The sequence below is a fragment of the Scleropages formosus genome, chromosome 21, assembly GCF_900964775.1.
Source record: "Scleropages formosus chromosome 21, fSclFor1.1, whole genome shotgun sequence".
NCBI classification, from domain to species: Eukaryota; Metazoa; Chordata; class Actinopteri; order Osteoglossiformes; family Osteoglossidae; genus Scleropages; species Scleropages formosus.
The window spans coordinates 16,620,280-16,647,681 of record NC_041826.1 but is presented as its reverse complement, the minus strand read 5'-3'; the positions used below and the strand labels follow the sequence as shown (position 1 = coordinate 16,647,681).

General features: G+C 44.8%; 2 protein-coding genes across 7 annotated transcripts in view; both read left to right on the top strand.

Annotated features, from left to right (window-relative positions):
- The window catches only part of LOC108920728 (protein bicaudal D homolog 1-like), a 35,249-nt gene extending 14,794 nt beyond the window's left edge, over positions 1-20,455 (top strand). For 2 of the 6 annotated variants that reach the window (XM_029247476.1, XM_029247473.1), the window contains 8 exons: positions 7,222-7,434; positions 7,706-7,858; positions 8,017-8,445; positions 10,342-11,448; positions 12,420-12,571; positions 12,710-12,920; positions 17,580-17,665; positions 18,704-20,455. In XM_029247476.1, coding sequence (XP_029103309.1) covers positions 7,222-7,434; positions 7,706-7,858; positions 8,017-8,445; positions 10,342-11,448; positions 12,420-12,571; positions 12,710-12,920; positions 17,580-17,665; positions 18,704-18,830 — 2,478 coding nt within the window. In that variant the 3' untranslated portion in view covers positions 18,831-20,455. Of the gene's footprint in view, positions 1-7,221; positions 7,435-7,705; positions 7,859-8,016; positions 8,446-10,341; positions 11,449-12,419; positions 12,572-12,709; positions 13,708-17,579; positions 17,666-18,703 lie in introns of those variants that run through there. The other 4 variants (XM_029247472.1, XM_029247471.1, XM_029247475.1 and 1 more) reach the window with 3 other exon arrangements.
- Positions 20,456-23,135: 2,680 nt separating this feature from the next.
- Positions 23,136-27,402, top strand: part of LOC108921009 (FYVE, RhoGEF and PH domain-containing protein 4-like) — a 41,433-nt gene continuing 37,166 nt past the window's right edge. The window contains exon 1 of the mRNA XM_018730198.2: positions 23,136-23,703. Coding sequence (XP_018585714.1) covers positions 23,493-23,703 — 211 coding nt within the window. The 5' untranslated portion in view covers positions 23,136-23,492. The remainder of the gene's footprint in view (positions 23,704-27,402) is intronic.

Here is a 27,402-nt window from a genome sequence, read left to right as displayed (position 1 = left end):
GGGTCGCGGGGAACCAGAGTCTAACCCGGCAACTCAGGGCATAAGGCTTTAAGGGGAGGGGACACACCCAGGACGGGACGCCAGTCCATCGCAGGGCACCCCAAGCAGGACTCGAACCCCAGACCCACTAGAGAGCAGGACCCGGTCCAACCCACTACGCCACCGCGCCCCCATGAACATTTCAGTGTTGCTAAATATATTTGCAACACTGATTACTGTGTCGTGATGTTCATTCGTCAAAACCAACAAAATATGGGAAAAACAAGTAATGAACTTACTGATTACATTCATGACAGTTCATCCTAGAATTACACTAAATGATGCTTAATAAAAGGGAAAAGCTGTCACACATTAAAATAGAAAGAACAATAATTAGTAAAAACAATGTTTAAATTTATAAAGTTTGCATTAACATGTACATTTATTCATATATAAATATGAAATAAGGGATGAGGAGTCTGAAAGAGCTAAGTTTTGAGACCCTTCAGAACAGTAGTTCTGAGTGACAAAGGGAGGTCATTCCACCACATCGGAGCCAGAACCAAAAACCTTTCTGCTTTTGATTTTGGACCTCTTGTGTGCAGGACCACCAAGCAGGCAGAAGTGGAGGATCATAGCGGTTTTGTTGGGGTGTAGCAAGTGCTCAGGTCTTGCAGATATCGGGGAGTAGATCCATTGATGTTTTGTAGTCCGTACCCAGAGTGCTGAACTTGATACAGGCAACTACGGGAAGACAGAGGAGAGAGACGAGGAGGGGGGATACATAGGAACGCTTTGGTTGGTCAAACGCAACTTGTGTAGCAGTCTTCTGTATTAGCTGGAATGGTTTGGTGGCCAGAAGGCCAGACAGGAGAGAGGTGCAGTAGGTTAGGCAATAGACTATAGGACAGGCATCTCACCATGGCCTTGACCATAAGTTCCATAGTTTTTTGTGAGGTAGGCCGGATCCTGCAGATGTTATGCAGCATGTATCTTTAGGACCAGGTAGCAACTGAATGTGTTTTTTTTTTCAATTGGTTTGTGAGTCTTGTTATGATACAGTCCTGCTTCAGGAGAGCACATACAGGCCAGCAACTGTCTGGTCTGTACACTCTGTAGCCCAGTGTGCTGCAGTGTGCTTATGTATTCTCCTGTTAAACCATATAAGTGAGCTATGAAACAACAGGAGGGAAACCTCTACTAGATCTCACTAATCCATGGCTTGTTCAAATGTGGTCATCATGGGACAGGAACACTATTACAAACCCCTCATTTCTTCCACACCAATTGATTCCCCTGTTCACCTCTAAGTGGTCATTACAGTATGAGGGAGCACTAGGGCCCTGCCAAGGCTATACAACCCTACATACGTAGACAGCTGCTCTTCACATTCTTCACGTGTCAACATTCACTGCCATTGTAATGCTGTGGAGGAGACAGTGAAGCATTTAATCCCATATATGTATGCTGAAGAATCTAGGGAAGTATATAGTGCTGTCTACAAGAGGAACATGTTTGTCAGGGTTGAGTTCACAGAGACATTCTCTGTCAGCAAGGTGCTGATGAAGCACTGCCAGAGTGTGCTATCTGACAGTTGCCATATCTTTCTTACGTCTATTTATGCACTGAATGCTAGTTGACTGCCAGCCACACAATAGGAGTGATGGTCATGTCCTGCCTTAGTTTTGACTTAGCTCCATTTCATCATCCTTTGACTGGGTCTTACTTTCTGTCACCTGACAGGTGTCTAACAAGCACCTGTCAGTGGAAGATGATGTTCTTCTGCCCCACACAGAATACCAGTTGGAGTGTTTCATCAAAGATCAAGGGAGCCAAGCAGTAGATTCTCAGGGCAGTAGCAGAACTGTTGGGTCCTGATGACCGAACCCTTGTCTTTCTCATGCTGGCTGCCACAGAGTCCGTGGCGGACCAGTAGTAAGTGCTTGGGCAAGCGATCGGCACTTTGGGAGGGCTCAGAACGACACACCTCTATTATAGGTGCGAAATACATGGTCTCTGTGGAGAGTCCTTCAGAGAGAACACGTTGCAAATGTGTTGAATATTTCGTGGTTTTACAAGGAAGGAAAGGAGTGAAATAATTTAGTACCACTGCGAGAAGACTTTGGGAAACCAGAGTGCGTATTATTGCAGCAAAGGGTGACAACTGTGCTGAGTCAGCCTTGGTTCGGTTATGGAACTCTGGTTTAAAGTGAACCATTATTCGCAGCAAATTGACCTTTTGCAGTTATTCTGCCAACACAGCAGACTTCTGTAAACCTCTGAGAATCACTGAGTGGAAAACAACAATCTATGGACACTCTTTAAATGTAATTGAGACTGTATGTCAGTGTTTGTTATTAACATCACAGAAGTAAATCAAACACAACTTTTACCCATATGTCCTGTACATGTTCAGAAAGCTATTTAACATGAAGCATATGTACAGATTATTGGTTATTTTACAATATTTACAATGGCTCCCTGAAGGAAATCATGTTACAAAGGGGCAGCTGGTAGAATAGAGGTTAGAACTGCTCCTTTGTCACCTACAGCTGTAGTACCCTTGAGCAAGGTACTTACCCTGAATTGCTCCCGTGAAAAAAAAGTCCAGCTGTATAAATGGGTAAATAGTTGTTAGAAGCTTAACATTGTAACTGACTTTGGAGAGAAGTGTCAGCTAAATGCTTGTGAAGGATTGGGCGTTGGAAGCAGTTTGTGCTCGGAGTGTTCGCTATGCATTTTAACCCATTCCTGTGTGCAGTCGTGTTCGTCTGTTTCTTGTCTGAGAACCAGCTATGAAAGTGGGCAGAGCTTGAAAATGGCAGTAAAGACGCATCTCGTGTGTCTGTCGGAGGCCACTGAGATGGGCTGGGTATCCAAGACCTTCATCTTCCATGGTGCTGGCAGCTTCAGAAATTGTCACGTTGAAACATCTGAGGCTCTCCACTGAGTCACATGTCCTCTAGGATGAGTAGTTATTTACATCACCTCCAGAAGCACTTTCTGTATGTTTACTTGCTTATTTCTTTCAGATTGCAGACGGTTATTGAAAGCAGTATATTTTCATATTGCATCTGTATCGCCAGTCCTCTTTCACCACCCACCCATTCTGAAAGACATCTGGAAATGTGGCAAACATACTGATGTTACATGCAGCATTGTACCACTGCTGACTGGAATTTTACAGGAAATTTATCTCGAGCTTTTCCTAGTTAGCTAAATATTGCTTCTATCATTAGAAATGCAGACAGTGTCTCTACTATCAATCGAACTGAAACCGTCTTCGTCTTACACAAACTGACCATGCAGCAATATGAATGCTTTTATAGTAGTGTATTCTTTATTTCAGGCATGGACATGCAAACTGCAACTGACAAATTGTCAAATTTGAGATTCTGTACAAGAGAAATTAATCCATTAATTAATAACATACAGTTAACCCATCGTGGAATTTCAGGTCAAAAGCCCCTGCTAATGACTTTAAATGCCGCTCTTTTTGATGTAACATCTTATTCTATCCACCAGAATCCTCCCTCAGAGTATAAACAGTTTTTTTTTTTTTTCAGGTTGAAAGACAAAGATGAGCTTATGTGGGTACATTTGTGCTCTTCTATATCTTCCCTCACAGGGGGTGTGGTGGCGCAGTGGGTTTGACCAGGTCCTGCTCTCCGGTGGGTCTGGGATTCATGACCTGCTTAGGGTGCCTTGCGACAGACTGACGTCCCATCCTGGGTGTGTCCCCTCCCCCTCCAGCCTTTTGCCCTGTGTTGCTGGGTGAGGCTCCAGCTCCCCCGTGACCCCCGTATTAGACAAGCTGTTTCAGATGATGGTGGTAGTATATCTCCCTCTGGCTGAGGAGAAAACAAATATTGCTTTTGTGATTAAAAATAACAGAAAGACTCCATTTGAGGACATTTTACTTTAGAACATGACTGGTTTTGTGCGCCTGCCTCTGACAAATCTGCTCATGATTGTCTTGTGCTGAGATGAGCACATGGAACAGGCACAGAAAAGAGCATATGCTCTTCTCTGTGGTTCTTCATTCTTGGTGCTTCCTTCAGTTTGCCATGTGACAGAAGCTGCAGGAGATGTGCCGTCGAAAACAAAATCTATACCCGTTATTCAGTATCCTGGCAGACTTTCAGTTAGTGTATCATGACCTCATCCTACCTGGCTGTGGTTTTCAGAAAAATCCTCTTATGACACAGATTTATAATCTGTCTGATATTTCCCCTGCTTTGGTTGATGTTACATGGTATTGTTGGTAATATTGAGTGAAAACAATGGCACAATGGAGGATGTTATGCATGTCATCAATGCTAAACAATGGAAAGCACCAGTCCTGCGATGAGTATCTAAAAAGTTAAATAAACCACAGGCTGTGATAGATTCCTCTGTGCTGAATTTGTACAGGTATGAAAAATTGTACTTTTTGTTACTGTAGCTCATATCATTTGAGAATCCTGGAACTGGGCAGAGATTAATCATAGCTGCAGGGTCAGCTTTCCCTGCAACCCTCTCTGCTGTGTCGGATCCCTCCGTGGAGGGAAGATATTCCTCGTTTCACGTCTCACGTCAGCAAATCGGAGCATAAAGGGCCACGCACACAGTGCTCTCCGGGTCTTCCCCTTAACAGTGAACGCAAGTTGTTGGCACATAGCAAACAGCTTGTGTGCCCCAGGAAAGAATAACTCATAATGGAATTGTCTAATGTTAAAAAATATGGCTGATGCCAGGAAATGCTATCTAATGAGAAGGTCAAATTGGATTTACTGTCTCTAACTCATTTACAGCATTTACCTTCTTGTTCGTTTAATAGGGCAGCATGAGGGAAATTACATGCTTTCCATTGCAGGGCCTCAGATCCAGCTGTTTCATGGCAGAGGCCACTGCTCTCTGGCACCGTAGTAGCACTTGGGCTGGACAGACGGAGCGGTGGAGAGTTCCCTGCTCTGGGTTCCAGTCCCACCTCCGCGAGCGTCTGTGACCTCAGTACACGTTGTGTTTTCTGCCACTGGCTTTACAAAGAGGGGTTTCCGCCTTGGACACGAAGGCAGAAGAAACCTCTTTCAGTAGCCTTTACATTGCTATAGAATGCCATTCAAAGTGGGCCGTTGACAGCAATTTCTAAATGTTTTCTGTTGTGGTGCCCTGTGATGCTGTTTGTTAAATCATCTTTATCATTCTAATGGTTATTAAGGCTGTCACCAAAGTTTTTTTTTCTTTCCATGCTTTTGTAGTATGGGTGTGCAGGTACAAGTATAGGTTATTAATTTTAGCTTTTGTCCAGGCGGTGCGGTGCAGTTCTGTGGACTCAGCTCCATGGTAATCATGTGAACCCATAGGGCAACAATGGAGGCTGAGCATCCAGTAGTCAGTGTTACCGTGACATCGTTACTCATTACTAACTAATCTCTTCTGCTGGAAAACTGGTTCAAGTTAAAAAGCTGCCTTTCGACTCGCAATAAACAGCCTTTGTTGTAGAAAATGTGTATTCTTATTTCCGTGGCAGCAAACTGCACCATTGATGCAGAACTAATTTAACAGTGATAAATTGCCTCTGTTCAAAAATGTTTCTCTTGGTCCTGTTTATTGCTTATTCCAGGCTGCTGTATTTGCCACAGTGTTGGTTTAATAGAAATACATAAACAGAAAAGAATAAGAAATGTTTGTGGTCTAATGAAGAAGTGGTTTGTTGCATTTTATACAGTCATATATCATAAGGAGTTATTTGAACGATAAAATGCACTACCTTTTGCGATTCGGCGACACGGTGAGCCATTTGACAGAGTAGTGGGTTCAGATCAACTGTGATTCTTTGAGACTCCACCTGGTGGCGCTCTTGCAAGAGGTGCCTTTAGCTGGGCACTCTTTCGGCAAGTTTCCATCACGAGGTTTGCTTGAGGACATCCATCCTGGCTGACGTCTTCCTCATGAGCTTGCATGCAGATTTCCTCTGTTTGTTTCCTATGATCTATTTTTATTAAATCGACTCAGTGACATAACGTACAACTGCATAAATGGATCGACGACTAGCTTGTAACTTACGTTACATGCAGTACGTCTCTTGAGACAAAAGCACCTTCTGAGCACCCCAAAAATAACATCAAGAAAGGAGCGATTTGAGGTCGCGCAGACGGTATCAGCGTCTGCTCAGCAGATCCAGGACAATTCCTCTTTATGGAAGAGACAGAAGCTGAACAGGAGGGTGCTTTTATTGTAAGCATCACAAATACCATAATCTGTGGTGTACTGTATGGCAGCAGCTTTTCGCTGAAGAGCTTTGTCGTTAAAGTCTTAGTAAAACGGTAGATGCGGAACATGACCGGAAGGGCAGTGTCGGGTTCCTTCCTTTGGAGCCTCTGCAGTCTATGTAAAAGTGCTTTTTTATTTTTATTCTTTATGGTGCACTGCACTCTACTGAGAGCTGTTAGACCAGTCACGACCCAACAGTCTCTATGCCTACCGGACCAGAATCCTGTGCTCCTCTACCACAGAGTCCAGGCCTCCTGGTCAGACCTGCAAGTCTTTGACTTAAATGTAGTCAGACCTTCTCAAGGCTGGATCTCCTCATGCAGCTTCTGTACATTTCTTAGCGGATGAGGGTTCACAGATATGTCCCACTGTGGAGAAGACGAAGGGCAGGGTTCCCATCAGGGTGCTGATGTAGTGCGAAAGTAGGGTTAGGGTTAGTTTATCAAGAGTATTGATTCAACAGCTGTTTGTTTTGAATTTTTGATTTACATATTTCTTTCCTTTATACAAAATTTCTAATTACATTATTAGCTAGGTGTTAATGTCTTGTCTTGATTATTATAACTACAGTTGCCGAGGTTATTGTTATGTATATAAGTAGTATACCTACTGTATTTAATGCATATTAGGATGATTACAGGTGTTTGTCCTTATGTTTTTCCTTAAGTAATGACATACATGTTCCTGCCCGCAGCAGACAATAAAGTTCTGTCTTAAATAATGCAATAGATGTTTTGAACCTTTTTGAGACAAGAAATAAGGTAAAAACACAAATGGTAAAATCCCTGTGACTTGGTGGTTTAACGGTGTTGAGTGTACCGTGTTCGTTTTATCTCGTGTTAAAGTACAGTCGAATTGCTACATGCAATCAGAATGATTCAAGTCATTCCTCATATTTCCCAGAAGTTTGAAATCATTTCTGATGTGTTCTGAACCATGTACATCTTAACTCTACTCATTTATCTGGCCTTCACACCCCCTCCCAAGGCATTCGGACAGGTGTACTCCATCCAGCGCAAAGTGGCTGAGGATGGCGAGACCAATGAGGAAACACTTCTGCAGGAGTCAGCGTCCAAAGAGGCTTACTACATGGGCCGCCTCTTAGATCTGCAGGAGGAGCTGAAGCAGAGCCGGACGGTGGCCTCCAACGCACAGGCGGAGAGCGAACGGCTCAACAGTGTGCTGCAAGAGATGACGGAGGTACCGTAGTGCCTTTGTGTCATCTATTACCTGTGGGTATCGCTTAGCATCCCTTTAAAGTTGTCCTATGCATTCAAGTGTTACCCAGCAGCTGCTGACTCTTCCTTAGTATATGGTGATCTCCATTCAGGGCAGGTCTTTGTGGCCTCACACGCTGTAGGTATTGCAGACTTCTGGAAAAAGTCAAAAGGCTGCTTTCCATTTAACCAGTTATATGCAGGAAGGACAGTCGGTATTGCCTCTTGGTCATGTGACTGTGCATGTGTGTCAGAGAAATGAGGCACTGGAGCTGCAGAGGAGCAGGATGAAGGAGGAGATCCAGGAGTACAAGTTCCGGGAGGCACGTCTCCTGCAAGACTATACTGAGCTGGAGGAAGAGAACATCACATTGCAGAAGCTGGTGTCCACACTGAAGCAGAATCAGGTATGAGCCTGCGTAGGAACACAGACACATACATAGACACACACAAAGGCGCGCGCACACACACACACACACACACACACACATATAAACATATCAGTACACTTATCTTAAGGCTCCTTGTCCTATTCCCACCCTACTCTATGTCTCCTTGGTGCCAGGTGGAGTTTGAGGGTTTGAAGCATGAGATGAAGGTGCTGGAGGAGGAGACGGTGCTGCTGAACAGCCAGCTGGAGGAGGCGCTGCGGCTGAAGGAGATCTCTGAGGCACAGCTGGAAGAGGCGCTGAATACGCTCAAAATCGAGTGTGAGCAGAAGAACGGATTGCGCAAGGAGCTGGCCCACTTTGTCAGCCTGAGCGATAGCGTGTATGGAGCCCACACCCATCTAGCCCTTGCAGATGGCCTTCGTCTTGCTGAGGAGACTGCCGGGGCGCCAGGCGGTGCCGAGGACAGCAACAAACGTAGTGGCCACGCCCATGGAGACTACAGGCCCACGGGTCGGAAGGGGGAGGCACTCAACCCAGTATCAGATCTCCTCAGCGAGCTGAACCTCTCAGAGATGCAGAAGCTCAAGCAGCAGCTCCTGCAGGTGAATTTCGGCTGAGTGTGAAGGGCAGAGATGGGTAGAGAAGCCAAACCTGGTAGTTCATGTACACTAAGGACATGGATGTCAATGAACACATGAAGTGTAGGTGGGCCTGTATTCAGTATAGCTTTTAGGGACAGGGTGGATGTACAGTCACTACACCTTTTACGTGGATTAACACACAATAACATCAAACCTACCAGTTGAAGTGGCACGTGGCAATGTGCTGCAGGGAGGAACGTGTCAAAACATCTCATAATTTCAGTAACGTTCATTTCTACATATTTTCTCTCCATTTCAATTGTAAAGAGCAACTGTAGCCTGAATAGTGGAGATATGGACCAGCTGGCACTAGCTGAGCTCAGCTGCAGGCACTGTGCTGGATTTCATGGGACAGAAATAGAAAGTACAGTGAGTGACAGGAGGAAGGCGAAGGCATCCATCCATCCGTGAATGTTCTTAGAGAGGAGGTCGGGTCACAGTCCCAGACACAGCCAATGAGCACCAATGGCAAGCAGGGCTGAGGAAAACATACAGGCAGCACTAAAGGCGCTGAAATCACTTCAGTAAACTGTTACTTGGTCAAGCGTTGTCAAATCATCTTTTTTGTGAAAAGAATAACCAGTGATAACCAATAATGCACAGCATTATCTAAAGCATGCAGACTATGCAAGGCAGCGTCTTTGTGACCTCATAAAAAAGCCATTCGTTGCTCCCTTCTCTTGCTGTTCCTGGCCTCGCTCCTCTTTGCGGTGCTCTTCCCATGTCGGACAAGAACACTAAATAATTAAGGGCGTGACAGCACTCGTCGGCCCTCATCATGTCAACGGCCCGTGCTCCTCTCCTCCTCTCATTGCCAGTTATTTATCCTCTGCCTGTCTTCTTGTAGCCTCTAGTCCCTCGCTGCCCCTTAAAGTCATTCTCTCGTGATGATTGGTTTATCTGCCAAGTAGGAGGGACTTTAATTAGCTAACATGTCGCTTTATGTTGAAATTACTTTGCGTTTTATTCTTATTCGTTCCTTTTTCTCTCCTACTCTAAGCCTACTTCTGTCTGTCTTCCTCAAAGCTTGTTGTCTCTGGCTAACTTAGCTTTTAGTGGTTATTTGGACGAGCTTGTGGGGACTGGATGATGTGCTGTAAATGATCCACAGCCCATTGTAGCCATGCAATGCCCACTGGACTCCAGTTTCCCACTGGTATGCTCGGAGGTGGTGCGGAGAAGTGCTGACTCATCAGTCCCGATCCCTGCCGTGTCTCTCAGCCCGTTGCTGCAGAGGGCGCAGGTGAAACCCGAGCCAGCCACCCCCACAACCCCGTTCCTTCGCTTTGCAGATGCAGATTATTTATAACCCTACTGATACACTGGAAAATCCGAGCCTTTTCACTGTCGTTCTGACTGTACTGAATCCTGTCCAGAACTCTGTATATTTGCTTATCGCACCTTTGTTTCCCTGGGTGACTCCCAGCAACGAAATCAATTAGGCTTCACAATGAAGCACATTAATGCGTAGGGAGTCTCATTTGTTTTGCACGTTTCACTGGTTGCCGCCATTCAGATTCACTGGGGTTCAGTAGGCAGTCTTTTTCCCCATCCCATGCCTCAGTTTTCTGATCTCTCCATGGGCCCTATCAGTTTTTTGTCCAAGTAAAATTTTATCAGTTTGGAGAATTAACATCGAGAGGATTTCGTGAAGGTAAAATTTTTTGTTTAGGAAATGTGAGAACAGCTTACATGCCTTATACTTATTTTCGGTTGACTGTTCCTGCTGTGTTGAATCTTGAAAGCTGTTACCTCGGCTCCATTCTGGAAGTACTCGATACTGCCTCATGAACTTCCTATGAAGAGGTGGCACAGGAAGTGATTTTGTAATTTCTTGGTTGCCATGGCAACTTCCAGGTTGAGCGGGAGAAGGCCCTGCTGCTAACGAACCTTCAGGAGTCGCAGACGCAGCTGGAGCACACGCAGGGGGCGCTGACGGAGCAGCATGAGCGCGTGCACCGCCTCACCGAGCGCGTCAACACCATGCGTCGCCTGCACTGCAACAAGGAGGCGCTCATGGAGCTGGAGGAGGAGCAGCCCGAGAAGGACGACGACGCTTCCGCTCTGAGCAGCACCCGCGACGGGGAAGCCCGTGGCCTCGAGGTGCTGGAGTGCAAGTACAAGGTGGCGGTGACAGAGGTGATCGATTTGAAAGCGGAGCTCAAGGCACTGAAGGAAAAGTACAATCAGTGCGTGGAGGGCCAGACGGAGGAGCGGACGCGGAACGAGGGCCGGTTTCAGGGCCTGGGGGAGCAGGTGGACCAGCTGGAGCGAAGGTGCCGAGAGGGCCGCGACCGCATCCTCACCCTCGAGGCGGAGCTGCAGAGTGCCTCGAGCGTGGCCAGCGAGAGCCAGACCCTACTTAATACCGCTCAGGACGAGCTGGTGACCTTCAGCGAAGAGCTGGCGCAGCTCTATCACCACGTCTGCCTGTGCAACAACGAGACGCCCAACCGCGTGATGCTGGACTACTACCGGCAAGGCCGTGCTGCCCGCAGCGGGAGCCTCAAGGGTCCCGAGGACCCACGCGGACTGCTGTCTCCCCGCCTCGCCCGCCGATTGGCTGCTGTTCACGCCGAACTCCGAAGCCCTGGTGACTCACCCTCCAAGGAACAGCAGCCGAGCCCCGTCCGCACCCCCATGGGCTCACCTGTCATCAGTGTCTCCCCTGCCCCCTCCCCCTCCCACTCCCCTGTCCCAGAGCCTGGCAGTGACCTGCGCAAGGAGCCCATGAACATCTACAATCTGAACGCCATCATACGTGATCAGATCAAGCACCTGCAACGGGCCGTGGACCGCTCCCTGCAACTGTCCCGTCAGCGAGCCGCTGCCCGCGAACTCGCACCTGTATTCGACAAAGACAAGGAGGCCTGCATGGAGGAGATTCTCAAGCTGAAGTCACTGCTGAGCACAAAGAGGGAGCAGATCGCCACGCTAAGGCTGGTCCTCAAGGCCAACAAGCAGGTGGGAGATGCACTTTTTACCACAGACCTGCTGAATCTTGTCACATTTCACTGAAGCCTTTCTTCATCTTTTAAGTGTCTGTTTGCACACAAAGGCCATGATATGCAGAAATGCATTTTAATAATAATTAAATGTGTAGCCTTTGCCATAGTGCTCAGGATGATTTATGATACCAGGACTGGTTGCACTTTCAACCCTTAGCATAACCACAGTCACTACAGATGCTACATCATTTCTTCCCCTATTGTTATGCTGCTGCCTTAATATTTTATGTGTTGTGTGTAATATTTTTAAGTTTATATTTGGTGTTTATGTGGTATTACTTATAACTGTACTTGCTTACAGTAGAATTTTTTACAAAATCTATGACAACGGTCATATTGAATTTATTATTAAACTGTCGCTTGTACTGTAAATGATCTGAAAATCCTGATAAAATCCTCCTTTAAGTTCTTTTTCAGCACAAGGGATTTTAGCATCTTTAGATAACTTGCATCAGTACTAGGGCAACATGAGGGTACCATGGGTAATGCTGGTGCCTCATAGCTCCTGGGCTGTGTGTTATGATGTGTAATTCAAATAACTGCATGGAGCTTCCAGATTTTCCTCATGTTTGCATGGGTTTCTTCCAGGTGCTCTGGTTTCCTCCCACAGTCCAAAGACATGTGTTTCAGGTGGACAGATGACTCTAAATTCCCCGTAGTGTGTGTCTGTGTGACAGTGGGTGTGTGTGATTACCCTGTGATGGATTGATGTCCAATCCATGTTGTGTCATGCCCTGTGTTTCCAGGGTAGACTCTGGCCCACCCTGACTTTGCATTGGACAAGTGGTTATTGATAATGGATCAAAGGATGAAATCAGTACAATAGACACCTGAATGAATCTGTCTGAGGGCTGGAGACCCACCCTTGTCCTTTCCTGGTTGACCACCTGCTTCAATAGCACTTTGACATCTGTCTCATCCCAACAGACAGCAGAGGTGGCCCTGGCCAACCTGAAGAGTAAATATGAGAATGAGAAGGCCATGGTAACGGAGACCATGACGAAGCTGCGCAATGAGCTGAAAGCCCTGAAGGAGGACGCCGCCACCTTCTCCTCACTGCGGGCCATGTTTGCCACCAGGTGGGAGCAGGGGAGTCTTGCCTGCTGGTGTTGCATGTGCTCATATTTAAAGCTGTGCATCTTCTCACTGTAGCGTGAACGTATGTGTGTCAGTGTGCTGTCTCTACGTGTGTTTCTCCTGCCCCACGGTGGTTCCAGATGTGATGAGTACGTGACGCAGCTAGATGAGATGCAGAGGCAGCTGGCAGCAGCGGAGGACGAGAAGAAGACACTCAACTCGCTGTTGCGCATGGCCATTCAGCAAAAGCTGGCGCTCACGCAACGGCTTGAGGACCTCGAGTTCGACCACGAACAGACAAGCCGCGGACGAGCCAGCAAGGTGGCCAAGATCAAGTCCAGCCCTCCCAAAGTAAGTGGCAGGGCAGCACCTGGTGCCCACCCCAGTAGTACCGCACCCACGGCACACAGTGTCCCTGTTACTTCTTCTTACCCCCTCAGTGGGCCCTCTGTGCCAAGTAGCCCCCCCTCTCTGGAGGTCCCCCATTCCACCTCCATGTGGCCATCCTCACCCACCCAGCCTTTCCTCCTGGGCCACTCGCAGTGGACCTTGGGTGTTCGGACTTTTATGGTGGACCCACACACATTTGGTTCGGACCTTCACCCCACCGCCACCGGTGCAGACCCTATGCGCCGCGCTGCCCGCTCCTACAGCCCTGGCTCTGCCCCCACCTCTCCGTACCGTTCCCCAATGCTGGGGGGGCGGCGGTCCACATTCTATGGCTCCAGGACTCGTGCCTTTACAGACACGTTACATTCTTCCTCCCCTTTCACACCCTTTGATACATCAAGCCAGCACTTCCTCCGTTCTTACAGCTCCCACCGCCCTCCCCACTGACAACTGGCAGTCCCACTGAGAGGAGGACAGACTGGTTTCCCATTTGACTGTTTCCTGTGCCTCAAAGCTCCCATGGTTCAGACTGAGTGCACTGTAAGCATAAGTGTTTTGGCTTTCCTGTGGGTTGGTTAGGCAGCTTGCGGTTGTCCTGGGTTTTGTCTAGTTCTTCCCATTTCGTACCGTCAGTGAGAAAAGAAAATAGTTCTGCATGAAGAATATTCCATAAATGATGGCTATGTAACTGCAGATGAATAAATGAATCTAGAAAGTGAGTTCAGCAATAAAATAAAAAATAAACACATACCAGAAAAATTTAACAATTTTGTGAACATGTGTCTTTCTTAAGATTACTACAGAAAAGAAATGTCTGTGTTCCTTTCCTTTCCTCGTGTAGTATTAGCATAAATCTTTTTTTTTTTTTTTTTAACTACAACAACAAAACTAATTTCTCTGGAACCTTGAATTATGAACATTAGAATGACAAAGTTTTGAAATTTCCTGGATTATTTGTTTATTTTTAATTGCATTTTTTACACAATGGGCAAAATAATTGTAAGTACCTTAATATTGTACGTTGCTTTGGAGTAAAGCGTCAGCTCAATGAATAAATGTAAGCTAGCCCTGAATACGAGATTGTGGAGAAGGTGTATTTTCATTTTCAGTTGTTTAAATTACTTTTACTCTTAATATAGTTAATACAAATAACACAGTGCGTTTTATTTGTCACAGCTATATCTGAAACTTTTATGTAACTTACCCAGTGAATAAATCGAGGTACGTATGTTACTACGATTTTTGGTTGTATAGATAAGACAAACTGATAGCAACCAAATGCAGAAAAACGTTGTACATGTTTATGTGAAGAGCCAGTCCCATCTTTTCTTCTGTTTTCTTGCATCCTCAGTCGCAAATGAGACACATAGTTGAATTTAAGGTGACTCTTTAATACATTCTTCCCTCATTATCCTCTACTGCACTAATATTGCATCTGATGTGCAGAAGGGACATAGCACTGTCATGCACATATAAAAGCAGAACACGTTGAATAAGGAAGTTGTGGACATAATGTATTTTATTTTCAGATATAACTTCAATGTTGCTTCAAGTGAACAGACAATGATAAACATTCTGGAACTAACTGGTAGAGGTTACCTGCCTTACACCATATGCGTCTAGTACATTGGAACGCTGAGGTCCTACATTGGCGGAACTGTTTGTGAAAACAGAATAAATAAAAGTATTACAGCAAAAATTTAGCTTTAAGTGATGTTTTTTACAGAACCTAACCTAGAAATATATTAAGGGTTTAATGTGTATTATTAAGCTTTCATTGATCGTGACATAGTAGTTAGACTTACAGACAATTTGAGTTACAATATGAGTTCCAGCCTTCATTGTGTTCATAAGTCCTGCTGTACTAATTTTGTCACTGACCCCATAAATTGTTTTCTTTTGTTATTGCAGCTGGTTCTCCAACTGCTTACTTCTTTTAAGTAGTGTACTTGAAGTTAACCTGATTATTTTTATATTATTACGATGCACCTTTGGCATGGATTCTTTGTTTGTACTGCCACCAAGTAAGTGATCTGTCCTCTCATTAACTTGTTTGCTTGTCATGTACAGTTGCTTGGTGGCAGTTCTAAGTTTGCTTTATGTATGTTGCAGCAATTTGTCAATATGTGGTATATTTTTAATTCTTTTTCAACTTTTGGACCAGAAAGCATAATTTGTTAGCCTCTTTAAATTTCAGTTTGCAGATAGACTCTAGTGTATTTGACTCTTGTAGTAGTTCAGCCAACCAAAAGTCTCTGAAAACGTTTGTCATAGTTCTTATAACAATCAGGCTGCTTTTACAGCGTTAGATGTCTATAGTTTCTCTCATAACTATAATCTGCTTTCTTTTCCAGACTTAGTTAACTGGTGCAAATTTCTTTTTCGAACATTAATGTATTGCGTTTGTGCTTTTTTGTTCCAACTTATAGCATTTTAATAAACATGTATTTTTGTGCTGGCCATATCATTGTAAAAGATAATAGACATTTTAGCTTGATATTATAAGGGGAAAAAATGCAAATAAATCTGACATCAGGCAATGCAATAAAGTTGAGGTATGTGTTTGCTGGGGGTGACCCAGAGGAACAGATCAAACTAAAAATATTGCATAACAGAGATTGTTCTTCCTCTACCAGATGAGGCAGAATTTGTATACTAAACAAACAAGACTGTAGTGTTTGCATTAATTCTGCAATGGATCTGTTTTTCTCATGCTTTTCGAATTGCGTACTTTTCAAACACAGTTGACTTTGCGTTCCCTTTAGTCATGATTGTTTTTCAGGAGGTTGTTCATTCTCCTTAATGTTGTGCTGTTTGAATTGTGGAGTGAAAAGCATTTGACAGGAATGTTTGAAGTTACCTGTTGAAAAAAAGCACAGGTCAACTGGGAGTTTTTCTGTTTTGTCCTGCACAAAGTAATGACCTTTAGTCCTGTTGCTGACAGAGCTACATTTAGTTGAAACAGGGAGTGTCAGTAGCATCTAAAAGGGTGTGAAAAAAGTGTATACAATGATATAAATAGTTTTAATAAGTTTATACAGTAATCTGGTGCAGTTCTAATGGAAATCACTGGTACCACATCAGAAGGTGAAGGCGGTGGACGAAGCAGGGTTTTAACCTTTTGAAGACAGCAGGACAGCGAAGATGTCCCACTGGTTTCAAATGTCACATGAAATGTCAAAAGACTTGCTTTGAGATGTTATATATGGAACACATATTGACACGCTTCATAGCGGAAATATATTATGGCGCAGAACATGTTGCATGAATATGTAACGATCACAAGTCATACCTTGGTCCTTCTTCGTCTCAGTAGCGTGCCTTTCGTTACATTACGTGTGTAATAGTCATGTCATTAATGTGGAGTGTTGTGAAAGACATGGAAGGCTGAAGTATGTCGATGGGTAGGTTTGCATGTTGTCTGTCCAGATGGTAAATCTTAGCAGGGACCTGTGGTTGCTTCTGGTGAGGCAGGCAGGCTGGTAAATGTGACTTGTACTTGAACAGGAAGGGTGTATCAGTCTGGGGCATGGAGGAGCAACAGCACAGAGCAGGAAGGAAACCAGTGTGGCCTCCTCTCAGTTTCACCAAAAGTACCAACAGTGAGATGGTATTCTCAAACCCCATATCCTTCATCATACCGTTAATAGCCAAGCAGTGTACATTTGGCATTTACCACATTTCTCCATCAGATGCCACTGTCGGCTCCCAGTTTAGTTCTTTCCGAACTACACCATGCATCATGCCATATATTTCAACGTTGATATGATGCTGGACTTCAGAACCTGTCAAATGCTTTTTATTTCATTGAGAACTGTTTGTCTGTTTCAGCTGTATGCTCTACTGCAGTTATTGCAGCGCAGGTTTATCTTTCATGTCAGAACATACGACGTAGAAAATGTAGACTATACACACTGTATTCTGTTGCATTCAAGATTGGTGCAAGCACTACAAAATATTCACTGCTGGATTTGGATGACTGTGGTGTTTGAAAGGCTATAGATGCTGTTCTTACAGGTTATCGTAGTATCTTAAATCATTAAATTTTCTGAGGATGTGATGCATTTTTCTAGTCAGTGTTGCACACTAGACGGAAACTGAAGGAAGGTAACAGAATGCAACTGATGGAGGATTTAACCTGCTGAAAATGTGTCTGTGCGTGTGTGTGTGTGTGTGTGTGTGTGTCCATGCTTACCTGTCGAACATGTCAGACTGCTATATTATTGGTGCCTTCCCTTCAGAAATGAAAATAGGGAATGCCTTGTCAACTATATACACAAATTACCCAACTTTTATGTGTATTTATATAAACATATACGTGTGTATGTTATAGGTATGTGTATATGCAATATATATATATATATATATAAACATTTCCCAGTTTATTTATTTTAATTGCATATACAGTATATGAAGAGAAATGTGGATGGATGGATGGATGGATGGATGGATGACGGATTACTTAAGATGAATGCATTAGAGGAATATAGAGGGGTGGGCTTTTAGAAAGGACCCCCCAATGAGCCATTTCTCATTCTTCCTCCTTGTGGTTACCTCAGTGTGGCCGTAGCCCTCCCAGTCTTGACTGTTACCCCTCTGTATATCTGTCTAATGTGTCAGTTTCTCCTAGATTGTCAGCAGCCTGCTGCCTCAGTGTCGCCACTCCCCACGCAGCTGAGGCGAGGGAGGGCTCCGCACGCCCGCAGGTAATGCTTTTTCAACACTGCACGGCCCACAGGAAGACAATCCTGGGCTTAAGTTTGGGGTCCCTACTAATTTTGTCTTTAAACTACTAGCCTCTGTTGGTTTTTGCTTCAAAAGTGCTTTGGAACAAATACATGTAATCACAAACAAAGACATAAGGTAGCCCCACCCACCTTCATGCGAAAGGCATCATTGCGTGTGCATGCAAATACAAGCACGCAGACAGTCTTTGGAGCTCATGTGTAAAACTGATAGAGCTGCATTCTGCCTCAGAAATATAGACAGCATTGGCGTGATCATGCTTGTCTGAAAATCACACCCTCAGAGCAGGCTGACCCCCACTGTTGGGACATCAACCACAAAGAGATGCTTCAGTTTCACAGCAGGTTTGCTAAAATTTGTAGTGCTGCTTTCACAGGGTTTTGAACTTATGATCGACACTGTAAGGTCAATTTGGTTTTATTGTTGTCCCAGAGTGGCGAAGTAAAGTACGGTATATAGCCCTAAATATTTTTTTTTAAATGTACAAAGCTGTGTATTTGTTACAAGCCATTACAGCTTCTTTTATGTCTTCTGCATGGGAAGATGGGCAGTTTAAAACAAGTGCAGTTAGAACGGTGGGCTCTCAGTGCCATGCCTGTTCTCTTCCCTCAGCACAGTGCCAGGCAGCTGAGGACCCCAGAAGATCCCTTCTGTCTTCCACCCCTGCTGGCTGTGTCCAACCTGAGCTTGTGCTAACTTGTCAGCTTGCATGCCTGTGGGTGTATATGGTTTTCAGTTTTCAGTGTTTCAGGCGTATCAAGCGTTTTTTTTTTTTTTTTTTTTGCCCTAAAACTTTGCTGCAGGTCAAGTGTTTTTCTTCAGCACTGTAAGGGTTGGCAGGGTGGCCTTTGTGTGTTCCTTTATGTCACCTGAATATGGCTGCAGAGGGATATATCTTTTGTTTTTTTTTTTTTCCTCCCTTCTTCCCTCCCTCCACTTTCTTCTTTGGTTACCCTGCTCCCTCCCCTACTGCCCGCCCCCCTTGGCACTGCTTGTAGCCGTAGGGTTGTGTTAGCACTCCAGGAGGACCGGGCCTACCTCTCCAGCAGCAGTAGCAGCCGCAGCAGCTCGCCCTGCGTCCCCCTCAGCTGCCTGGCTCACCTACCTCCAAGTTCCGGCCCGTAGCCCTGGTGAGGGCACTCTACCCCATCCAGCGTGGACCCCCATAACAGTGCAGAGACGCTACCCCACCTGGGTCTCCACTCCTCTAGAATCAGTCTCCCTGGAGGCCTATTCACCTTTCTGTATATCAGCAAGGCCCTGCCCTCAGGCTCTGCCTCCTGTGACCAGGAGGAGGGGCCACACTGATGAGGTCGAGGTTCAGATGTTAGGGACAATATGGCACTCGAGAGACACATTTTGCAGGGAGTGACTGTTTCTTTCTTTATTTATGCAACTTATTTATTGTATGTTCATATTGTTTCTTTTATTCTTGAATTCCTGAAGTGTTTCCCTCCTTGGTGAATGATGAAATGAAACCAAAAATGTTTTTGTTTTCTTGACTTGCCACTCTTGAGCTGTTGCCAAAAAAACACTAATCAGATCATTAGGAAACAACCAAGTGTGAAGGTACAAAACTTAAGAAATGCCATCCTTGCCACAGATTTATAGGAAGGTGCAAACACAATTGAATGATATCCTGATAAGTCACAGTATAATGAGCAAGTCAATATATCCTTTATATTGTTTTTTCATAAGCCTAATTAAAAACCTTTTAATAAACATTTCATTGGCTCCTTTAAAGGCTGAATGTTACCTTCAAGTCTTCCTTCGGTGGTTTAGCTTTTCAGCTGTGTGTAAGGACATGTATAGCTACAAGCCTGCTGGGTAACTGCAATAAATTAAAACATGCAGCTGAATTTGATGGAAACAGAAAAACTGTATAATAGTATATTTATAATGAATGCATAAAAATACTTGGCCATTAATTAAATTTCCATATGTTCCATTTGTGCAGAAGTGCAAGCTATCTGTATGTCTTGTACGCATCCATGTACAAGCTGAAACTGCGTGATGGTGTCACACTTTCTCGTAGTCTTATCACTGTCAATGAAAACCACTGTCTTCAAGTCCACTAAAACCACAACCTAATTTCCCATGCTAAAAGTGCTTTTGTTTTGGTATTATCAGCATGTGTGAGTCTTTGTCTTTTTACTTTACATTATTTTCAACCAATTACTGCTGCTTGTTTTTTTTTTTTTCTTTTTTCCAAGTTTCTGTTTGTAAATCTCTTCCCCATTGCCACACACATGGATGAGAGAGAGAAAGAAAGCAGGAGGTTCTGAGAGTAATACTTTGTCAAACATGAGTAAATGCTCTTCAAGTGATCATTCCCTGGGATCCATCACATCCTTGTTTTCAGGGCAAATACAAAATAGTTGCATATTTTTTGTTCCTGTTTAGTGCCAGCAGCTCTGTTTTAAACACTACTTAAGAAGCACAACCTTTGAACTATCCGTCATAATAATGATAGTTACCAAGCCTTTTAATGTTATTTGGTGAGCTAAAACCACTGGATCCACACATTTAAAACCAGCAGCTGGTCCAACAATCACGTGATTGACAGATACAAATCAGCTTAGCGTAATTATGCCTTTTATTTCAACAAGCACTAAATTTGAGCATCTTTTGCCTTAATATGTTAAACTGTTCATATCTCTACCCTGGAAGCAGTCAGACAGAGGAGTGAGACTTGAAATGCATTTCAGCATTTATGCCATATACACACACACACACACACATTTTCAGAACCGCTGGTCCCATACGGGGTCGCGGGGAACCGGAGCCTACCCGGCAACTCAGGGCGTAAGGCCAGAGGGGGAGGGGACACACCCAGGACGGGATGCCAGTCCGTCGCAAGGCACCCCAAGCGGGACTCGAACCCCAGACCCACTGGAGAGCAGGACCTGGTCCAACCCACTGCGCCCCCCACTTATGCCATATAATTAAGTATTTATGTTTAATTATACATATACTAATGTGAATTATAAAATCAAAGTGAGACATCACAGTTGCATTTAAAAGGGGGAATTGTGCTTGAAAAAAATTAGTTGTAAAAACATCACTAGAGGCTACACAAGGACTTGCAGATTGCTGAACTAAAACAAATTAACAAAGTTTAATAAATAATATTGCGGGATGTATACCCTGTTTCTTGAGTGCACTTGTACTAAATGAGCCATTCATTTGTAGCACATTGTTTATTTGGCTGCCGTTGTGTGTCGTGATCCGTTTGTCAGGTATCACTCTGTATGAACTAAGGCTTATGCACCTATAGACCTACAGTATATTGACCACATGTGACTCCAAAAGTGCTGGATTCCCATGGGCCCGTGCCTGTATGAGATTACTCTCTCCATGGGTCAGTTCACCAAAGCGATGCCATAGGGCTGGATGTGTCCAATGTAGCTGTGTCTCACAAGAGGAGGTTTTCCAAAAATGTCCACACAGTAAGTTGGAGAAAGTATGTGTTGCAATTTTGTTTCTTTTTTTTTTTGCTTACATTTATGAATGTGTCAAGATTATTTCTGACTTTATCAAATGGACTGTCACCTTGTACACACAACCCTTGCAAACTCTGCTCCTGAGATGCCTCTGAAGAATGGATGTGTGATGCTTCTGCTTGAAAAAAGAATGTCTTTTGGGACAAGATTGGGATGCGGTAGGGCATGGTCCAGATGGAAGGTCCAACACTGGGTCTATGGCCTTGTGGAGAACACAAACTCCCCTGGTTGTTTCCACAAGCAGAACTCTGCACTGTGACCCCCCCCCCCCAGGCCTGCCAGTGACGAACTGGGCCTACATTCAATTATGGATAATGGTTTGGACAGACAGTAAGACAGTCAGATAGCAATGTGTTATTCTGGATTTTATTACAACTATTTCTTAAACAGTTTAAAACAATGTATTATCAAACACTTTCAATAAAAAAGAAACAAATTAACCTGAACTGTTTATGAGACTGATGGTATTCATTTCCTTTCTGGGTGGGTGATTGATACAAAAACACAAAGACATAATATGGTTTGTTATAATATGTTTCATACTCGTAATCCGTGACCAAATATGAGTGTTGAACGAATATCAAAAATATTTCTGGGGTGATACACCACTTAGCTCACATTTTGTAAATTCTGTTTAATGTTGCTGATGAATGCATTCGCTTGTAATAGAATAATTTATGCAGTAAATTTATATATGCTGTTGCACATAAAAGGTCCAGTTTCTTATGGTCATTCCTGAAGTCTTCATGTATTTGACTGCTTTCATCACTTTGTAGTAAATTAAAATGTATTACAATGAATCCTCATAGAGTCCTACACTGTACACTCCAGGTCAGCAATGGGATGTTGAATCCAGACATGGGTGTGCCTTGGAGAAAAGCACTAAAAAAAATTCAATATTCAATATCCTTACCTGAGTTAGACCATTTAGCCCTTCTAATGGTGTGTTCATCAAGTATACGGTTATTGGCACTGAACTCAGTACTTGGGCGTGCTACTTTCAGCAAGGCACCTGGGCAGGTGAATGTCTGAAAGCCCTGGAGGTGTGAGAAGGAGAGTCTTCACCTGTCTCAGAGCAGAAAACCAATTGGGCTGCTGTCATGGGTGGGTTTTTCAAAGAAATTTGTATCATGGATGGGAGCTTCTCTTGATGGAATTAGTGCAATGGAGGCTTCCCTCATGTTGGTTACACTATGGGGAGATCTGCTACTGAAGGGGCACTTGTACGCTGTTTTACAAATGTTTGAGGTAAAAATTTCCCAGGATACTAAATTTTCTGTTTGGTTATGTTTGATGGCATTTTTTCCCAGTTTTGGTTTCTAAAATTCCTCTGTTGCAGAGTGAAAATAGGCCACATTTCTGGTTTCCACCCTCGTTTGAGGGGAACGTTGAAGTGTCCTACACGCATAAACCACAGAGAATGGGAGCTTGTGGAGATGACGTATTTCAGTCATTTTAAAAAAAAGATAATAAATGTCACGCAATGTTGCCTCGCACGTGATGGTTCCACAACTCTGCTGATGAAAACCGCATAAATGAATAAAACAAGTCATTTTTAAAATTATTATAACTTCATTTTACGTATCTAACACAACGTGACGTGTGAAAAAAATCAAGGGATTATGCTGCATTTCTAAGTTTTTATAGGTTGCCATGAGGTGGTTAGAGTTACGCAGTTCCGAGCTGATGTACAAAAAGACAACGCCGACGGTACTAGATTTGAAAGATGAGCGAAGTTATTTTTGAAGTTTTCTCAATGGGCGGGGTTTACGGTTGATTAATTAGCTGATAGGCGGGGTTTATGTGAAAGTCTAAGTGATAGGCTGTTTCATACCGAGTTATTTGAGTGACGGGCGGCGTTTCTCTGTAGTTTGAGTGATGGGCGGGGTTTCTGTGAGGCGTTTGTTGTCGTGAGGGACACCGGGACTGTGAACAGTTCTCTTGCTACTTTGGACCTGGCTTGCAACCTTTTCGCGTTGTGTGAATTCTGAAGATACAATTTACTCTTACACTTAAGTGTTACACGGCTGAAATTTACATTTAAAAAAAAAAAAAAAAAAAAATCGCAGTAAGAGTTTTCTTCTTGTGACATCAACACGAAGGCGTGATTATACAAGAGTTTTTTTGCGAAAAGTCATGTGTGAAACTTAGAGTAGACCCCTTCTTCTGAATTTTTTTTTGTCGCCTCAGTCTGAAGTCAGTTTCAACTTTCATTTAAAAAGTTATTCGTGTTTCACCTGAGGCAACAATGCGTACCTGCAGTAGAGGCGAATAAAGATTTTCGATGAACCTGACGAGGGAGGGGGGAATTCCGTGCGACATGATGGAGGACTTCAGACGGGCGGCTTTCAGGAGGAAAACGGTACCTGTCCCACGCCATATGGACCACGAGGACGAGGAGGACCAGGAGGAGCAGGAGGACCTAGAGGAGCTGGAGGAGCTGGAGGACGAAGAGGACCAAGACTCGGAGCCGCAGGAGCAGGGGGAGTGCCCAGGTGAGTCACACACACAGGGACCCGGCGACGATCCACGGGCTGCTGCTGTCCCGAACTCTGCTTCGATTTTTACTGCTTCATTCATTCATTGGTCCAGTATGTTTCAACAAAGCAGCAGGAAACATTAATTAATAGCTTCTCCTGCTGTTAAGACTTCATAGCGCCGAAGGCTTCGGCTGCCGTGTGTTTGTGTGTCTCTGTTTCGGCGTGAAATCGTGCAGAAGAAGAGAAGGAAGAGCGCGCGCAGTCATCCCGAGCAGGCATGGTTATTATTATTATTATTATTATTATTATTATTATTATTAAGCCTTATTTAACTGACTCCGACCTTTTTTCCAAGACGACTTACAAAGTTAATCAAAATTACAGCGCGGCTTGTTTCTCTGTTCAGCAGCTCATTATTATCATGCATGATCTGGCCGGTGAACCTTGACTTGAGCCACAGCGGGTGGGGGGTGTTTAACCTCTGGAGAGCCTCTGCCTTCTGCTCTCTGGCGGGTCTGGGGTTCCAGTCCTGCTTGGGGTGCCTGGCGACGGACTAGCGTCCCGTCCTGGGTGCGTCCCCTCCGCCTCTAGCCTTGCGCCCTGTGTTACCGGTTTGGGCTCCGGTTCGCCGCAACCCCTCTCGGAACGAGCGGTTTACACAGTGTGTGTGTGTTCACAACGGGAGGGGATCCGATCCTGCAACCTTCAGCCTCCAAGGTAGCAACTCTAAACATACTTCCTGCACCCCCTCTCCTCCTGCCTGCCCACGTGCTGAGATGTTCAATGGCGCCGAACGGGTTAAGTGTGGAATGCGCAGGAGCGCGGGGGGGGGGTCGGGCAGGTAGAGACGGGCGGACAGACAAGTAGAGACGGGCGAACAGACAAGTACTGACCCGCCAATGGTGATATTGTCTCCCCCACCACTACATGCTGCACTCTTCGTGGAGGATCAGGCAATACCTCACACACACACACACACACACACACACACACTGTCTGAAAGCACTTGTCCCGAGCGGGTCTAACCCGGCAACACAGGGTGCAGGGGGGGACGGGACACACCCAGGATGGGATGCCGGTCTGTAGCGAGGTACCCCAAGCAGGACTCAAACCCCAGACCTACCAGAGAGCAGGACCCACCCAAACCTGCTGCGCCACCATGCCCCCCTCAAGTGGCATATAACAGCAAAATTTCAACTGCCCTCTTCTCCTCCCAGAACTGCCTTCACCTTGGAGAGCATCCTGGGCAGCAGGGGCTCTGATGGGACAAAGGCCTTGAATGGTTCCTGTTGCCCCTGTAGGAATGTGTGTGTACCTTGCATTGTCAAACCTGGGGGTGTAGGGGGGGAGGCAGGGCTCAGGTTACACTTCCCTAAACCTTTGTGCTTGCGCCCAGAGATTGACAACTCCAACTTTTTGGAAGAACCTATGGGCCTTGTTCCAAATGATCCAAATAACATTTGTTAGGGTTATTCTGTGATGTGAAAAAGATGATCAAATGTATGCAGGTTATGATAACGAGACCTCGGCATCCGTGCTGTGATTGGTGGGCAGCTGTGTGCAAGCCGGGAGGTTTGAGCGGCAAACGATCAGATGCTGGAGGCTGGTGCTGACTTCAGCTGATCAGTGATGCACAAGGGCAGTGTTTGTATAAAACAACAGGATGAGGAGCATTTCAAAGCTGACAGGAGGTGCAAGTAATGCACTTATAAATATATGTTGCTTTACACATTCGCATCATCGGAAGAACTAAAAAAAGGAGCCTAATGAGAGCGCTGCAAAAAGGGAAGTTCAGCCAATGGAGCATTAGAGTGAAAAATTAAACAGTGTGTGTTCCACCTCATTAACAGTCAGTGTGTTCTGAATACGGTATTTGTGCACACAGTGGTTAGTGTGTGCCACCCCCCTGTGATCTGTAGTGATATTCAGGCTTTATCATAATGTCTGGATCTTCTGGGAAGGGAAACACTAATGCATCACTGCTGTTTAGCACTTGGGGTCATGTGACATTTGGAGGGATACCTGATATGAGGTTTGTGATTTAAGTTCCCCTAGAAACTTGGGGGACCTCTGACGATGACGGGCGAAAGCTCCACCGAGGTCCCCTTGGTTTTAAAGCATTGCTGCATCGTGCCTGGTCTGTGTATCTGTGTGTATGATTACGTGCCCGGCACGGCTCACGGGAAGTTGAGCGCCACACCTCCTGACATGAGGCTTCCTGGCCAAAATCTGCTCACCCAAGGGAGTTCATACTGTTCATGCTAGTGCTGGAGCATGAACAAAGTACCTAATGTTTCCCTCTGTGGGGTGTGGCTTGTTTTCCTGGGATTGTTTGGCGGTGTAAATTACAGGCTCTCCAGCTCTGCAGCTGTCGCAGTTGTTCTGAACGGGTCTATGCAACTCGTGGCGAAACCGTGGATCCAATCCCCCATGCTTCAGCACAGCTAAGAGTCTGGTAAGAAATGAACCATTAGATCATTCAGGGCTGCAGTCTCTCCGTGCGACTGTGTAATAGCAGGGGGATATGGGAATAGTACAGGAAGTCCAAGCTCCTCCTCTGCATTGCCGTCTGGACTCACCCTGGCCTTCACATCTACGCGAGGGCATGGTCTCTCTGTGTTTGTGCTGAAGGGTGTGGTGTTGATAAGGTTTCCACATCGACAGGACCCTTGTGACTTTGACATACAGACAGACAATTTGGTTGTTAATAATTAAAAAAGAATGTTTTTTCATTTAGAATTACATGCCAGTAATTATTGACTTTTTTTACTCGATTCTCCTGCTCCAGAGAAAGTAATTTCATTCGTTGCAGATGTGTTTAACAGCTGTCGCGTGTCTTTCCTGAATAACTCTTGAGCAGTCCTTTATCTGGAAATTAACTTTGTGTAGTGACATCTACTGATGTCACCATATCATATAATTTAAATAAAAAATCTTTGCAAAATTCAATAATTCAACACTACTACCCATGCAACTGCAAGTTATTTAGGTTCTAAACACCTACACTGAGTTTCTTCACATGTATATGAGTAGCATGGTGGCACACTGGGTAGGGCTGCTGCCTCCCAGCACCTGGGGTATTGGTTCAAATCTGGCTCAGTCTGTGTGGAGTTGGAATGTTCTCCTATTTCTCTGTTGGTTTCCTCCATGTCCTGTGGTTTCTTTTCCCACAATCCAAAGACATACAGTTCAGGTGGACTGATGATGCTCAAATGCCCCTGGGATGTGAGTGTGTGTGGCTACTCTGAGATGGAGTGGCATCTCATCCAAGGAGGACCCCTCTAGCCTTGCACCCTGCGATTCTGGGATAGGCCCCGCACCACCACAACCAAGACAAAGCATTACTGAGGCGAGTGAGTGTATTATAGGAGCACTTCCATTAGAGGGCAGCAAACATTTACCAATGGAACCCACTGCCTTTGAAATACAGTGCTTCAATACTCAGAATTAAATAAACACTTTAACAGCAAGTCTCCTCATTACTCATCAGTACATTTTACATTTACATTTATTCATTTAGCAGACGCTTTTGTCCAAAGCGATGTACTTCTCAGCAAAAGTACAATTTATGCATTACGTTAAGAGAAAGAGACATGGCTGCAGACGTGTGACTCTCAAGTAAACCTAGTTTGTTACCTTCCGCTTGCTGCACCGATGGCCATTGTGACACTAAGTGTTTATAATCCTAAAGGCAGAACTGGTCAAGATTAACCA